Below are 16821 nucleotides of genomic sequence, written 5' to 3'. Positions count from 1 at the left end.
CATTTACTTTTGTGATAAAAAACAGTAAGGATTATTTTCATATGTATAAAAACTATTTTAAATAGAGGAATAATTTTTCTGGAAAGATTTTTTCCCCTTTTGCAAACTGAAAAGAGTTCGCTAAAGACCCCTAATTCTGTAAAAGAGAATTTGTGAGGACAGAAAGTTCAAATTGAGAAGGGTTTCCGGGTCCCTTTAATGGGGTAGAGAGTGAATGGGGGCCTGGTCAGTCCCCCAGGCTTACCAGCAAACCTGCTTCTTCCCTGCCACTCTCTCTGTCTTTTTTTTTTTTTTTTTAAGGATTGTATTTATTTATTTATTTATTTGACAGAAAGCACAAGCAGGCAGAGCGGCAGGCAGAGGGAAAGGGAGAAGCAGGCTCCCCGCTGAGCAGGGAGCCCGATGCGGGGGCTCGATCCCAGGACCCTGGGATCGTGAGCTGAGCCAAAGGCAGGCGCTTAACAACACTGAGCCACGCAGGCGCGCCATCGCTGCCACTCTCTACCCCCTGCTCAGGAAGGTGACGGAAATCTTGGCGAGCTGCCCTCCAGTCCTGCCCCACTGGTTCCAGTCGACTGAGCATGTGGCAGTTAAGCCAAAGGCTAACAATATCCTGACTTCCGAGTAACACCTGTGAACTGAGAGAAGACATCGTGGGGTCAGAGCAAGTGCACAGGGGCACAGTAGGGCAAAGAATATTGCAAAGGAGCTATAGGGGATATGGAAAGCCCAGGAGATCTTGTTCTGGGATAGCTGCTGAATTGCCCTCTAGAATTTTCCACTGCAAATGGTGGGGCTTCTTGGGCTCTTGAGCTTGGAAAGCATGGATAGAAGGGTTTCTGTGGCAAGAAGAGAATTTAGCTTATCAAGGGGGAAAAATGCCAGGCTTTTGCACATGCTGCACCCTCTGCCTAGAACATTTCCCTCCACCTTATTCTGGCCATGCTTCGTTCTTCTTCAAATTTCAAGTTATGGACCATTTCCTCTTCTCCAACTCCCACCACCCCACCTTCACCATCCTCCAAGAAGGGCTTAGAGGTCTCTCTGCTCCCACAGTTGATGCTTGCCTTAGCAAACACTATCCCACTCCAAAAACTCCCTATTGGTCTTTCCCAGTGGATTTTAAGCTGATGAGGTCAGGGACCATAATTATCTTACTTACCACTGTATCTCGTATCTAGATACTCAAGTATAGTACTCATAAACTGTTTTGATAAATGGATGAATAAAAATGGAAGGAATGGCAAAGTGGGCAAGTGACAGAGAATCCCTCCACTTGTCTGGAGTGTGGTTCTCAGCAGCCTAAGGGAGTGGCCTCCAGGGCAAAGGAAAGCAGCAGGGAGCTTTATCCTCCCTCCCTCTCCTCCCCACTCCCTACCATTCTTTTGTCATTATACCTCTTCCTCCCCAGCCCTACATCTCTACATCCAATTTGGTGTGAGCTTGAGCTCCCTCTACTGGCCAGACTTCAGTGCCACAGGGAGCCAAGCCCAGGTATCCTCCCTTATTTCATTCTTGCCTCTGGAGAGACCTTTCTATTCCCTCCCCTACTTTGGAGTTCGTGAGGAACTGGAACGTGAAGGGAAAACAGGGGTAGCCAGCACACTGGAGGTTTCCAAGGTCTGAGCCCCCACCTCCCCATCCTCGACCCCAGGGGCACTTCCCTCACATCCTCACCTCGTGCTCAGTTTCCTGGAGTCTCTATTCCTAAAACTCCTACTCCAGCTAATTCACAGAGATATTGATTTCTGGAGCCCTTGGCTGATACATCAGCTCTGACTGCAAAAGAAAGATCCCAAGATAAGTTGGGAGTAGACAGAGACAGAGCAGAGAGAAAGGGGCCCAGAAAGTGAAAGGATATAAACCCACGCTGAGACAAAGATTATGGTTGAAAAGGACCACCAGAGCTGTCCCCAGACCTTTCTACCCCCATGGATTCATAAACCAGGGCCCCTGCCCTCTAAAGAAAGATTTCCCTCACCCCTTCAGTGTACCTATGTCCCCCTAAGGGGAATTATTGTGTTAATCAGATCTTCAGGTTTAATAGAAATATTAGACTTTAGGGATAACTCCTGGACAAAAGTGCTCTCCCCATCCCTGCCCCCTTCTCCTGAGAGGGCCCATCTGGGGCTCACATCTTCACTGTCACCACTGAGTGAATATTCTGGCTCCAGCCCCTTCTCAGGGATGCTCCTTTCCTTCTCTGGCATCAGCTCATCCAGCCAAAGGAGTTCCTGTGGTGAGAAGACCCTCTCCAGTGCCTTTCGGACCCCCACCAGGCCCAGCAACTGCAGGGATAGGAACAAGACCCAGGACTGTCAGCAATAGCAGCAGAAACATGAGCAGCAGTAGCACTTATTGAGCACTTCCTGTGTACTAGGCATTGTGTATTGTTTCATTTAATGCTAACACATTCCTATGATATATATATAATTGTTCCTATTGTATAGAGAAAGAAACTGAAGCCCTAAGAGTTTAGAAACTTCCCAGAAGTCACACAGCTGGGATCCGATAATCAGATTGGTCCTACTAGAAAGCCCAGGGCTCTTAATTTCCTCAGGGACTAAGGATAAGGCCCAAAACCACCAGTGGCATCGCCTCACTGAGTAACAAAAGTGCCAGTATTGCCTCTCCCAGGGCCTCGGTTTTCTTTTGGACTTTATATCCCTGTCTGTGGTTGATCAGCCAAAGAGGTTGTAAATGGAGTTGAATCAGGTATCCCAGGATCAGCCTATCTGTGGGCATCTCTCAGCCATCTTTCTCTGTCCTAAGATTCCCAACCAGGCAGAGTCAGGGCAAGTGAGAGGGGGAGAGTCTTCCTCCTGTGGAGGCTTTGGCCACCCTCCCAGGCTCAGAGTCTCCCAGGATCCCTGGGACACTACCCAGCCCTGCCCCAAGTCACCATGAGGGGGAAGATGATGGCTGCAGGGGTAGACTTGATTATCCAAAGCAAACCCAGGCAGGCAAGCTGGATGGCTGTGAAGAGGTGGACCCTGCTCAGAGGTACATGGCGCAAGAGCAGGAGGTCTGGCTGATGTTTTGCTGGCATCAATAATAGCTGTATCCTCTTTGTGAACTAGGGGAACAAGAGGAGGAGGAAAGCAGGGTGTTCAGCCTGGAGGGTGTCACTGTTAGCTATCGAAGCCTAGCATGGGGGGGAGGCCCCCTCCCCATTCAGAGCGTGGCAGCAGGGTCCTATGCCCAGGAGAGTCAGGAAAAGAGGATGGGAGAGGACTTGGCAAGTGTAGGCAGGAGGTAGCAGCAGGAAAGAGGAGGAGGAGTGGGACTGCGTGGTAAATATAGTGGGCTCACCTGAATGCTGCTAATCGCTGCCACCCCCATGTACAGGAAGATGCCATAGAGCACAGGCATTGGGATGAACTGGTAGGAAGAAGTGGAGAGCTGGCAAAGGAGCTCACTTGTGCCAGCTGCCCAGATGCCCCCCGCCCCCCACTGAGCCTCCAACTCTAGCCTCCAGTATCTACCTCTAAGCCCACCCAGCCCTTTCTGTTCCTTTCCGACTTTGCATGCCTGATACTGAATCCTCAAGACAGTCAGAAGAGGTAAATTCTATAATTGTCTCCATTTTACAGAAGGGGGAATTGGATTTCAGAGAGACTAAGTTAACTGGCCTTCTTCTCCAATCTTATCTATCACGTTCTTCTTTGCTCTCTCTGTTCCTGCTATATGGCTTCCTTTCCTTCCCCCAACATGCCCAAGCTTATTTCTACCCCCTTGCAAAGCCCTTTGCTTTGCTTTGCTATGTCCCTCCACCTACAATGGCCTTCCTTGACTTTCTTCTCACTACTCAGGCTTTCTCACTGCTCATCTCTTGACATCCCAGAAGGGTGTGACCTTTTCAATCTAAAGTAGACGTCTTGCACTCTTAATCACCTTACCCTCTTATATTTTTCATTAGAAGTAATCACCATCTGAAATTATCCTATTTTATTAATTTTTTTCATCTGTCTCTTCTCACCAGACTATAAGCAGTTGATGGTCTCTTTTGATGACTACTATATCCCCAGTCTTTGGAACAGTGCCTAGCATATGGTTTATGTGCAGTAAATAGCTGCTGAATGAGAGTCACCTAGTTAGTAAGCAGCTGATCCGGTCCATCTGGCTCTTTCAACTACTCCACTCTCACCCAGCTCCATGACCTTTCCCTCCCCAAACCTCTCCTCACTGGTGACTGTTGTATGCCATTCTCCATGCCCTCCTTGATTGCTTTGCTGCTTTGGCTTGTTGAAACTTTCTGTGATTACCTGTTACTTAATTTTTGTTCATGTGTGTATGTTGCTGATAGGGACTTGGCTCCATATCTTTTTTCAATACTCCTGCCCCTTCCTGCTCCCCACCCGCTTCTCCCAAGTGCCTAGCAGAGCCTTGCGCATGGCAGGTATTCTACAAACATCTGGTAAGGGAGCAGTGAAGGGGTTTTGCCTCAAGGTTTTTCTGGGGCGTGATGATCACACTTTGTTGGGAGGCTGGAGCAAGGGTACCATACCACTTGGCCCATAGAGGAAGGTGGCATGCCCACACCCTGCTCCACTGGGTAGAAAGCCCTCTGGGTAAGAGGTTGGGTTCTCAGATGGACCTGAGAAACTAGCTCTCTTGGTGATCTTTTGTAAGCTAACCTCTTTAACCTTCAGCTTCCTCATTTGCAAAGTACGGATGCCTTCAGGGTTCATGGGAGGATCAAATGAGACCAAGTGTGGAGAAAACAGCACAGTGCCTGGTGCACAGTATTTAGCCAGTGTCAGTTCTTGCTTTCTTTATTATTGGTACTGCCATGCCCAGCCCCTGACGCCAGCCTAACAAAGGTACCTTGAGTACAGGTGCCAGGAAGATGGAAGTTCCTGTGAGGATGAACACCACCAGGCCTGTCAGCCTCTGCTCCCTGTGATGCGGAGAGGGAAGAGTTAGCCAGGGTCTGGGAGAGCCCCCAAGGTGCCGGACTGGAGATGAGGACCAGGTACTACTACAGGCACTGGCAGGAGGGAAGTGGAGGGATCCCCCACTAGTCACCTGGCAGGGAGGGGGCCTTAGCACGGTGTGCAAAATTGGTGGAGAGGAAGGGGCACGGCACTTCAGTTTGGCTGCCCCAGGCCTCTCCATCAGCTCAAGCTCATAGGTTTTTATTTTGATTTTGATGAAAAGTTAGCAATTTTTACACTGCCATAAAAACTTTTACTTCACGGTTTCAAAGTTAATTTCACATACTTTCCACAGATTGTGTTTCCAATAGTTACAAAATTGTTTTTATGATGGTAACTCTGTAACATCAGTGAGGTACTCCTACACTGAGCGGGGGGGGGGGGGGGGGGGGTTGGGGGGTGGAGGGGAAGGGGGGTGGGTAATTAGCTGGCACCTCACCCTCGCTCAGCCCTGGCTGCCTCTGCCTTTACATCTATGAGGCTCCTCTCGAGGGCCCACCCAATCCCATGGCTGAAGGAGAATGGGGGAAGATCTGACACACCCGTCTCAGCCCAGAACCCATCCATTCACTCCACTGCAGTGCTCATGGAGCAGTGAGAGAGCCCTCTGGAGTCACCAGCTTAGAATTTAAGCTGTCCAAATAAGTGCTTTGTATCCCACCATACCACCTTACTGACCACCTCTCACTCTAGCCTCCTGAATGCTGGCCTCACCTGATCCCCAGGAAGCTGCGCGGCTCCCCCAGAGCACAGGCTCTGCTTTCTCTCCGAAGACTGTCCATGTGGGCCAGGGAGATGACTGTGGCTGAGACGTACCAGGGTAGCCCCAGCACTGATGTGAGCAGCATCAGCAGAGCCACACAGAAGAGGTCCAGGTGGAAGCCAGCTCCCTTCTGCAGGTAGTGGTGGAGCACTGAGGGTGAAACTAAACCAGACCTGGGCTCTCTCTCCTCTGGAGTGGGAGAGGGAGGTCCTGGACTCCATCCTAGAGTTTCTGTCCCTCGGTCTAGGGACCTAGGGTCTTACCTGGCAGGCCTTACCTGCAGTTTATATTCAGCACGGTTGAGGATGACTGCTGTGATCTGCTGGTCCATGAAGATGAGGACAGATAGCAGCAGGGCAGGTAAGGCTGCTGCCACACTTAGCCACCAGGGGTTGGCTCCAAAAGGTGACACCAGCCAGCCACGCCCAGGGAGTGTGGGCTGGGAGAGGGTGTTCCATGGACAAGTTAGAGAGGGTCTCCCAAGAGTACCTCACCTGCACACCCTAGCATTGGCATTCTTCTATAACCCCTTACCCCCATTCCAAGACCCCAGATGGTAGGTAGGAGCAGTATGTGTGCATGCACAGCTGGTTCAAAGCACCTCAGTGTCTTAAAAAAGGGCAGAAGGAGGGGGACCACCCTGGGGGTTGGGCTGGAGCCAGGGGCTCTGGACTTTGGTTCTCAGAGGCCCTCCCACCCTGCAAGAGGAGGGGATGGAAGGTGAGGCCCGCCCGCACTTCTTGATGTACAGAGCCCTTTCCCCTAGGCACACACACCCCCCCCCCCCCCAACCAGGGTGGAGCGACTCAGGCTCAGACCTGCCTTGATCTGGGACAGGCACAGGGCTGGGTGTGTCTGCGTCTGCTCTGATTATAAGCGTCTGTGTGGGGGAGGGGACCCAAGTTGCCGTCTCAGATTCTGAGCCACTGAGGCTACCCCAACTTGAGTCCCCCTGCTCTCCTGTCCTGGGGGAAGCTGGAGAGAAGGTCTCCAAATGCCCAGGCAAAGTCTAAGTGCTAAGTCAGTGCTAAGCCTTGTCCTGTGCACTGTCATGCCCTTGGTAGGGAGCTCCAGCTTTACCAGATCAGAGCCGGCAACTGGGGGTTCAAAAAAGAGAGTGGGGAATAGTGGAGTGGGTAGGGCCAACCTATGACAACAATAAGTAACATTTATTAAGCTCTTGGTATGTGCGAGTCCCTGCACTGTGGTAAAACGCTTTACATTCATCTTCTGTGAACCTCAAGACAACTTATAGAGTAGGAGCCATTGTTATTTATTATTTCCATTTTATAGATGCATAAATTGAGGCTCATTGATGAGAGATGTCGGTTAATTTGCCTAAGGTTTTACAGCTAGGAAGTGGCAGAACAGGATCTCAAACCCAGGGCTAGCTGAGCAGAACTCATCCTCTTAACCCCTAATTTATAATAATAGCTGCCATGTAGTCTGTACCACTGTGTCAGCAGCAGTACCTCATTAATCCTCACAGCAACTCTGTGAGGTCATTATTATTATCCTTTCTATTTTATAAGCGAGGAAATGGAAGCTCAGAGGAAGAGAAGCAGGGGATCTATGCATTTCCTCCTCCAAGGTCCTGTGTGCTGGCCCTGCTCTCCCCTCTGCCCTATACTCCCAGCTCTCACCTTGAACTCACTGGGCACCGTGAGCTTTGGCGTGGCCAGACCCAGGAAGGAATCAAGGCCACAGCCCAGCAGCATGGCCAGGACTGAGGAGAAGTCACCGAGCACTCTGCGCACCTGGCCATACAGTGGACACTCAGTCAGATTCAGGCCCACCAGCCCCCTCCTTCTTCACCCTTTCCCATGCACAGACAGGGCCCAAGGCCAAGAGCCAGCACTCTCCCGCAGAAAGGTAACACTCACCACAGAGGGGAAGAAGCGGCTTGCCTTCACATGCTTGAGGGCTGTGGCTAAGAGGAAGGAGGTCAGGAAGAGGAGGAGGGAGAAGAAGGCGATGTCTGGGACTGTATGGCAGCTGGGGCCGCGAGGCTGGCCTCCCCGCCGGGCACACTCAGGTGGGGGCAGCAAGGAGGCATTGACCAGGCCAAGGTCCTGTGTGGAGGGCGTCATCAGGGATGGGGTGGCAGAATAAACATTGGCTGACACTCACTGGGACAGCAAGGGCCCAGGATAAGAGGTCTCCAGCCACAGCACAGGTCTGGGCCTCTGTGACCCATGAGGGTTTCCCTAGCCTATGGGGTGGGAAAAGCCAGGCACCACTGACTTCTTGGGCTCCCAGCCTTTCTTTCCCAGACCCTCCCAGGAACAGGCCCTCACCATACTTGAGATGTCATCTCTGTCTTTTGGTTCTGTCCTTGTCCACTCAGACTCATTTCCTGGGAAGCAGAGAACAATTTGGGTATATGCCCGTCCCCTGGGAACCTTCTCCAACCCCTCAGAAGTCTAACCTCATGGGTCCAAGTAAACCAGAGAGTTCTTAGTTCTGACTCATCTGTCTGCTGACTCCAATCGCTACCAAGTCTGCGCTCCTCAGAACATTGCCTGGCCCCTTCACATTCCTTACCTATCTGGATCCCTGGTGCCAGAGACAGGACTGGCCAGAGCAGAGGCCTAGCATGTTTGCTTAATGGATGAGTACACCAATCTATGGGTTTCTACCAGGACCAGAACTGGTTTTGTTCATGTCCAGCAGAGTCTGGCACTCTTGAGAGGACATCTCTTCCCCATTCCTGCTGCTTCCTTCCACATGGAGGTATTTGTGCAAAAGTAATATGCTGAGCGGCTCTCCCCCTGAGTCGTCACTCAGACTAGGGAAAGAGCAGCAACTTATTTGATTGGTGAGTTTGAGAGAAGAAGCTGGGCATGCCTCTCCCTGTCCCCTCCTCTCCTCACTCTTGGGAATAAGCTGGCTGCACCGCGCATACATTTAGCTCTGCTCCTCTGGGGCAAGACAGTCCCTGTCCAGTGCAGCCAGGACTGGGTGCATAAATCTATCTAATTTAGGTTTCATTGTTAGGAAGCCCATTCCCCCACAGATATAAGCATGTTCTTCAATCAGCATTGTCAGAAATAAAGACAATATTGGGCCTGCTCTGTTACTTCTCAATTGATCCAAAACCAGAGTGGGGAAGAGTGCTGCTGGTTTTGGGGTAAGTATTCAGGATTCTGCTGAACTTAACAAGGGGGGGATAGCAGGGGACAACCCCTCCCCCTCCTGCATCCTTCCCCATCTTGCCAAACTCCCTGTTTCCCTCACCCACCTCCCAGGTCTGGGTACTGGCAAAAGCAGCCATAAGCAGGATAGCCAGGGCTCTGGATAGGATAGGCACTTGTCAAGCTCAGCATTTTGCCCACAGCATCGTAGATGAAGATGAGGCTGATGAGGGCACAGAAGCCTTCTTCGGTGAAGCGGGTAAAGTAGCGTACCAGCACGCTGGCCTCTGTGGCCACCAGTGCCAGGCAAAATGTGGCCACCCAGATGCCCACCCACAGGCGGAAGGGTAGGTAGTCCAGGCTGTAATCTCTGGGGGGGAGGTGGGGGGGAGACAGACAGGAATTGGCAGAGTTGTTCTGCTGTCCACTTAATCCAGGTTAGGTGCCCCTGGAGCCAGACAGTTTCCACCCTTCCCTACTGACCCAGCCAGGACCCAGGCTGAGAGTGTGGCTAGTGAGGGTCTGGTGACAGTTAGGGTATTCTCCTACCTACTGAAGGAGAAGAGCAGGCGCTCGAAGACCAGCACTGGCCCCGTACTGCTGAGGATGGTGAGGGGTTGGCCAGCCATCAGGCAGAAGGCAGCTCCAGCCACTGCAGTGCCCAGGAAACTTTCCAGCACCCCCTAGAAGCCAGCAGGGAACCCTGTCCGCACAGGACACTGGAGTCCTCAGCACAGCAACCCAAGCTTCCAGGGAAGCCCACCCATTGTCCCAGGGAAGGGTAAAGGGCATGGCTGGCAGAATACCAAAACTTGTGCCTGCTTCCCTCATGCCTCCCCACTCACCTGAGCACCATTGGTCGCTTCCCCCAGCAGACCCCCAAAAGTGATGGCATTAGTGACGGTGGCCAAGTAAATGTAGAGCACGGCTGAGAAGCACTGGGGATGTAGCGCATCCAAGAAGTCGCTGGGGTACCATGAGGCCTTCCGGCGCACATCCTGGACAAGGCCCCCAAACAGCCTCCCACCCATGGTTTGTCAGTGATCCAGGTGACCCCACCCATGCCCCTATCCCTGCTACTTTCCCTGGGACTGGGCGATCCCCTCCACAGTGAGCATACGCCTCTGTGCCCCTGTGACCCCTGCCCCTCCCAGTACCCTTACCCTTGCTCTCACCCCAGCTCACCTCACCTTCCTGTCCGCTGTAACTCTGGGCTGGGTGCCTGCGGCCAGTGGCCATACCTGTCCTCAGCCAGGGCCCCATGCCGGGCAGAGCGGCCCTGGACCTCCCTCAGTTGTGAGAGGAGCCTGAAGAGAATGGGAACCCAGGTGGCCTGAGGATCTCCAACCAGAACATGACTGGGCACCCTGCCCCCTGGTGGCTGCTCGTGTCTCTGCCAGCAGGCTTGGAATCCAAAGGTAAGGTTCTAGCCCTTTCCTGGAATCCCCTACCCTCTTCAACAGTGGGAGTGGACCCAAGGTCTGTGGAGAAGGCCCCCATATACCTTTTGTGCTGGGAGGGCAGACATTTAGGTGGGGCAATCCGGGCTGTCGGGTCCCACCGACCTGGAGGCAGCACTGTCACCTCCTCTAGGAAGGCATCCAAGGCTGCCAGAAGGTGTCGAAGGTTGCTGGCCCGACGAACTGACCACTGGAATTGCTAGGGATAGGGGCACAAAGGGGCAGTAAATGCAGATCTGGACGCTTACGTGCATTTTTGCAGTCTCAAAGCTAGACACAAGTCAGATAGGCAGACAGGTCATTCAAGTATTCACTCATTAATGCACGCATGCGATGAGTATCCATTGGCTGCCTACTATGTGCCAGCACGGTGCTAGGTAAGAAACCTCAGTCCTCATGCTCACGGACACAAAACCACACTCTGCCTCATTGCTGTATTCTGTCACACATCGAGAGTCCACACGTGCATACTCACACAAGTCTATGTGTGGGCATGTGCACACATGTGCACACACACACAGACACACACACACACCCTGCCCAGCTCACCGGATCACTGAGGAGGACGGCCATTGCCCGGCCCATCTCATGGTAGCCCTTTCCCAGTGTGGAAGGACCAAGGAGGAGGCAGAAAAATCTGAAGAAGGAACCAGGCCCCAGAAATATAAGAGGTTGCTATCCCATAAGGAAGTCCTGACCTCTGACCTCCTTACCAGCCCCCATACATTCACTCGTGTGCACACCTACTTTGCAGCCCTGACCACTAGCCCCTCCACAGACCCCTGAGCACCGTCCTGCACTCACTCCCAAAAGAACTAGACAGAGACCTCCCAAATCCCTCCCTAGTAAAGATCCTTCTTCTGGTTTCCAGAACCCTTGACTCTCAGCAGGCTTACCTGCTGGGAAGGGGAACCTCAGTGAGGGGTCCCAGCACCACTGGATCCCGCAGGCGCACAAAGGCCCCCAGGGGCTGCGCCAGGAAGCCCAACTCTCCTGCCAGCACAACTCCTGCCTCAGCCCCTGGAGGCAGCTTCCGTCTCAGGGGGTTCTGATGCTGGATGGGGGTTCAAGGAGACACAAAGGATGAGAGCTTATTTGGGGAGGCGGGTGTTGGCAGAATACTGATTGATAATGAGGCCAGTGGAGGGTGAACCTCTGTTAATCCCTGACCCCTCTCCCAGCCCTGCCCAAGGAAGGGCCACAAACCTGTTCCTTCAGTGGGGCTTCCTCATTGTGAGAAGCCTCTCTTGGATGGGCAGACCCTTCAAAACAGGATTAGGCAGTGACTAAGAGCACGGGCTTTGGAGGTGGATGCACCAGGGCTTCCTGACCAGCTTTACCTCTAACAAACTATGAAAACTGGAGCTTCCCCTCTCTGAGCCTCAGTTTTCTTATCACTAAAATGGGGCTAATTGTGGTACTACCTCACAAGATGGTTGTGAAGATTAAATGAGATACTACATGTAAAACTTCTGGCACAATGCCAACCAAGAACATCCCTTCCCAGAACTCTGGCCCCTCCACTCTTCTCCCCTCACCATTACCTCCACTTCTCACCCATGAGACCTGAGTTGAGGTATAAGCCCAGGCTAGGCTGGTCTTGGTCCAGGAAGGGGGCAAGGGGATCTGGGACCCTCCCACCCAGGGCTTTTGGTCCTGGGCCCAAGGACAGGCCTCTCACCCTGGCAGGGCCTGGTGCCTATGGGCTGGATGAGGTGCTGGGGTCTCTGCAGCAGCAAGGCCTGCAGCTGCCCTCTCAGCTCTGGGCTCAGCGACTCCACTCTGGTCACCTGTTCTGAAGAACAGAGGTGGGGCTCCAACACTTTCCTGAGAGCTCCCTGCCCCAAAACTCTTCCCCTTTCCCCTCTGCCCAGGTCCCTTTCCATTCTGGGGGTCTCAGGGAACTTGCTCCTCTAGTCTTCCATCTCCCCCCACACTGTGACAGGTAAGGATAATCCCTAGGGTGGGGTGGGGTAAGCTCTGGAAAGTTCTAAGATTTGGGGGGGAAGTCCCGGGGAAATGACACGGCTGCCCAGGCCCTCCCTGCAAAGGCTCCCAGCGTACCCACGAGCTCCAGGAAGCTCTGAGCTGGACAGTCCAGCAGCACAAGGCCCTCGGCCAGCAGGCTGCGGAGCTTCTGAAGGCTGGGCAGTGCCAGGGTGGGCACGTGAGGAACACTCCACCGGCCTGCACCCACCTCCAGCTTCTCCTCAAACAGCACCCACCTGTGGTGGAGAGGAGTGGACTATGTTATTGGGGCCATCTCTCCCAGGCCCAGGAGTGGGGGGACACAGGAGAGGCAGGGAAGGTAGGGCAATGGGGGAGTCCTGGGCCCAGTGGTGCAAAGTATGCCTCTTCCTGGGCATTCACCCCTCAACTGAGGTCTTAGGGAACTCAAAAGTAGACTGCATAGAAAGCTGAGCATTATGGAGGGTGAGGGTCTGAACTGGAGAACACAGAGAGGAACTCCTGATTGAGGGTTAGAGTACCTCCTCACACAGGAGGAGCTACGGGTCATAGAGGAGTCCCCAGCTGGCGAAAGGGAAAGACCCCATAAAACTGCCCTGGGTCCCACTCACCTGCCTGTCTCTCTCCACTCCAGTGCCTGGGGCCAGCCCAGAAGCTCATTCAGCTGAATAAAGAGCAGAGGGTCCTTGGGTACCCCCAGTTCCCCTCTGTCTGTGTCTGAGGGTCCATCAGGGCTGGGGCCAGAGCCAGGGCCACTGTCCAGCTCTCCTGTGGGCACATTTTCACAAGCACTGGAGACCTCAAACTCCTCCTGGCCTGGTAGCTTCATCTTGGGGAGGCTTGCACAGACTTTCATGGACTGGTACAGTCCTAGATTTTGAGTCCAGGGGCCCTGTGGCTGGCTACATTTATAATGCAACCCCCCACCCCCGGCACTGCCCCAGCAAGCAGCGCAACACAAACAAGCAAGGCCTGCTGACTCCAGAGCCAACCGGGTCATTCCCTTTCCCACTTGCTTTCCCCAGCCCTTGCTGCCTGAGAATGTTTGTTAAGACTAACCTGATCTTTCCCAGGCTCTCCAGAAATGCCCAGCCTGGAGCCAAAATCTTGTGTGCATTTTCTGTGGGATCAGGTCTGACCCCGCTGTGTTTTGTGTAAATTAACAGGAGTAAGTCACTGGCCCGGGTCTGAGGACTGAGACCCTCAGATTATCCTGCCTGCTACTCTGTATCAAATACAAACACCAACCCCCCCCAGGACTGTTTTGGGTGTCACCAACACACCCTAAGGGCACCCATTTGGATAAACACAGACCTAAAAAGTAACTGGGTCTGTGGAAGCCAGGCTACTGTAAGGGAGACACCAGGCGGAGTCCCAGCTCGTTGAAGGGCAAAGGAGGCATTGCAGGGAGAACACCGTGCCTGAAGCTTAAATTCCTTTGTCCAACCACACCTGGAAACTTTCCAGTTTAGCTGTGTCCCTGGGGTCTGCCCTTGTAACTCAGCCGGGCAGTAAGGGCAGAGGAGCCAACTAGAGTGTGTGTATGAAGGAGTTCCTGGAGCCAAAAGAACAAAGGAGAATGTGGTCTATTAGCAAGTCCTGTTGGCTCTATCTTCAAAGTAAACCCAGCATCCAACCACATCTCCCCACCTCCCACACTTCTACCCTGTTCCAAGGCTCTGTCCTGTCTCACCTGAATTATTTCAAGGGCTTTCTAATCTCTTGCAATCATCTCCCTGCTTCCATTCTTCCTTCTTTGCCCAAAGTTCTTAATCCTCATAGCAGCCATAGGGATCCTTTTAAAAGGTAGTCAAGCTACATTACTTTTCTCAAAACTCACCCAATACATTCCCCTTACTCCTAGAAAAGAAATCAAACTCTGTTATGACCTATAAGATCTACAGTCTGGCCCTAGCCTACGTCCCTGGCCACATCTCATACCATTCTCCCTTGCTCACTCCTTTCCAGGGGCATTGGTCTTTGTTACGCAAAGCCTGTTCCTGCCTGGGGGTCTTTTTGCTGCAGCTCGTCTCTTCACAAGGAAAGCTTTTCCCCCAGATCATCACATGACTGGATACCAGTAATCTAAGCGTCATCTTAGACGTTACCTACTCAAGGAGACCTTGTGTTTTCCGCCCAGCCCTGTGTCTCCCATCACTGTTCTCGGTTTTATTTTCTTCCCAGCAGTTATCACTACTACTGTCTGCCTCATTTATTTGCCGTTTATTGCCTGCCCCGCCACACACACACACACATACTGGAATGTATCGTTCACGGAGCAGGTATTTTACCTATCTTCTTCAACGGCTGCCCTTAGCGCACCTAGTGGCCCTCAATAAATACTTGTTCAATGAGCGCATGGAGGAGGGAGAAGGGAGGGGCTGGGAAACAAATGCACTTCTCCCGGAGGTCACACGAGGGCGCTGCTCCACGCGGACAGGATCGCCTGGTCCACTCACCAGCCCCGTTTGCTTCCCCAGTGGACCCGCCAGAGCGCGGAGATGACAAAAGGGCAGGAAGGGGTCCTTAATCCTCCAACTTTCCCTGGATTGACCTGGCGGAATGGGATGTGGGGGGAGCGCAACAAGGATGGAGAGAGAGGGCTAATCGTGCTCTTTTGTCAAACCCTCCACTAGATACATGGGACGCCTCTCCTCCCTCAGAAATGCGACTTGGGCTGATTTCTCCCCACTAAACCCAGGTATGGACTTGGAGCGCAGCATTTGCCCCAAGTCCAAGGAGGTCCCAGGATAGGAATGAAAGGAGTGAGTCACTCTATTACCACTTGGAGAGGAGGTGCTGAGTCTGAGGGGGGAGTTGTTTTCAGCCCCAGGAGGAATAGAAACTGGCCCCCTAACAGGGCCTGGAATCCCTGTGACCACCCACTTCAAGAATGTGCCCCAACCTCAGGGCAAGTGATTCAGGAGAACCTGAGGGAACAGGAACAGGCACTTGGCATGAATAACCCCCCTCACATACACAGCCTCCCTTCCCATCCCCACTCCTGCTAAAGTTCAGAGGGTCTTGCCTTGCCTTCTCTGTGGCCCCAAATACTCTGCCTCCCAAGGATGCCTGCGATAGAGGGCCACCATGCCTCCACTCTCCCCAGGCTCCCTTCCTTCCTCTTGGGTCCTAAGTGCCCTGAGCTGGGCAGGTTGGTGAGAAACGTGAGTGAGAACCCTCAGCTTTGTCTGTGGGCACCAGCTGTCTCCCAGGCAGGGCTCAGTGAAGGTAGGCTATATGGGCAAGTAGCCTTGGGTGTTGGCACTGGAAAATACCCTGACCCAGGAATCCGAAAACTGGATTCTTATCCTGACTCAGTCATAGATTTATTAGGTGTTCTTGTCTAAAGTCCTTCCCCTCTGAGCCTGTTTTCTTTGTATGAATTAAAACAGTTGGGTAGATGATTTCCAAAGTTCAAAGCATACCTTTATGCAATACTCTGAGCTGAACTCTGAGTGAAAGGGAGTGGTGTCATGAACAGACTGCCTTGGTGTAAATCCAGGCTTGGTCACTTTCTAACAAGTGGAAAAGAGATTTATCTTTGCAGAACCTGAGTTTTCTTAGCAGCAAAAGGGGAATAATAAAAGTACCCACACCATAGGCTTTATTAAATGAAACAATGCATGTAAATTAAGCCTATCACATAGTATACACAATATGGAGACTATTACTACTATATAACTGAAAATAGTCACTTGTAGAGTGGGGAAGAAAGAAAATATATATTGATATGTCAGTTGTATCTAACCCTGTGCTAGGCACATTATCTCACGTAATCCTTGCAACAACTTAAAAAAAAAAACACCTTTTACTTCTTGGGGCGCCTGGTTGGTGCAGTTGGTTAAGTGGTTGGCTCAGGTGGAGATGCTGGGGTCGTGAGATAGAGCTCCATGTCGGGCTCTGTGCTCAGTGTGGAGTCCGCTGAAGACTCTCTCTCCCTCTCCTTCTGCCCCTCCCCCCTCAAATAAATAAATCTTTAAAAATAAAATAAAACTTTTATTTTAAAAAACTCTTTAATTTTTTGACTATTTATGAGAGTCTAATTATAGAAGAAGAAATGAAGTTGCAAAAAAGATACAGAGAGATGTCCAGCTGGTACCTTTCATCCATCTTCCCCCAATGGTAACATCTTACATAAAGATAGCACAATATCAAAACCAGAAAAATGACAGAGGCACAATACTGTTAGCTAGACTACAGGCCTTATTCAGATTTCATTTGTTTCTACATGCACTTGTCTATGTATGTGTCCGTGTGTGTATAGTTTTATGCAAGTGTATCACATGCAAACTGGGCAAGTTGCTCAACTTCCTTAAGCACTGGTTTTCTCATCTATAAACCGGGGGTGAAAATACTATCTTCCTCAGAGGACTGTTATGAGAATTAAATGAGATAATGTATATAAAGTGCTCAGAGCAATGCCTAAAACGTAGTGAGCATTCAAAAAATTTAAGTATGTTTTAATTTTTTTTAAGATTTTATTTTTTTATTCATTTGAGAGAGAGAGAGAGAAGGGAGAGGGGAAGAAGGAGAGAGAGACAGAATCTCAAACAGAC

At 51.8% G+C, this 16821-nt stretch overlaps 1 protein-coding gene across 1 annotated transcript; it reads right to left on the bottom strand.

The window, feature by feature from the left end:
• Positions 1-572: 572 nt before the first annotated feature.
• SLC4A9 (solute carrier family 4 member 9) lies at positions 573-13091 on the bottom strand. Its single transcript, XM_027605674.1, has 22 exons — positions 12874-13091; positions 12359-12519; positions 11976-12089; positions 11501-11556; positions 11191-11348; positions 10844-10931; positions 10339-10493; positions 10025-10141; positions 9680-9854; positions 9384-9517; positions 8942-9204; positions 7998-8056; positions 7584-7772; positions 7344-7457; positions 5978-6139; positions 5652-5830; positions 4828-4900; positions 3313-3381; positions 2903-3076; positions 2136-2288; positions 1678-1779; positions 573-839 (listed from the first exon to the last, which is right to left on the bottom strand). Exons 1-21 carry the CDS (start codon positions 13089-13091, stop codon positions 1726-1728), a joined length of 2865 nt encoding a protein of 954 aa, XP_027461475.1. The 3' UTR covers positions 573-839; positions 1678-1725.
• Positions 13092-16821: the final 3730 nt, after the last annotated feature.

This window comes from Zalophus californianus, chromosome 5, assembly GCF_009762305.2.
Source record: "Zalophus californianus isolate mZalCal1 chromosome 5, mZalCal1.pri.v2, whole genome shotgun sequence".
In the NCBI taxonomy this organism is placed as follows: Eukaryota; Metazoa; Chordata; class Mammalia; order Carnivora; family Otariidae; genus Zalophus; species Zalophus californianus.
This window is presented reverse-complemented; position numbering and strand designations above follow the sequence as displayed.

Coding starts and splice junctions, on each gene's coding strand:
- SLC4A9 (XM_027605674.1), bottom strand. CDS start 13,091: ATGAAGCTACCAGGCCAGGAGGAGTTTGAGGTCTCCAGTGCTTGTGAA. Junction 9,855..10,024: donor GAGTTACAGCGGACAGGAAG/GTGAGGTGAGCT, acceptor CATGGGTGGGAG/GCTGTTTGGGGGCCTTGTCC. Junction 1,780..2,135: donor TCAGTGGTGACAGTGAAGAT/GTGAGCCCCAGA, acceptor TTTCTTTTGCAG/TCAGAGCTGATGTATCAGCC.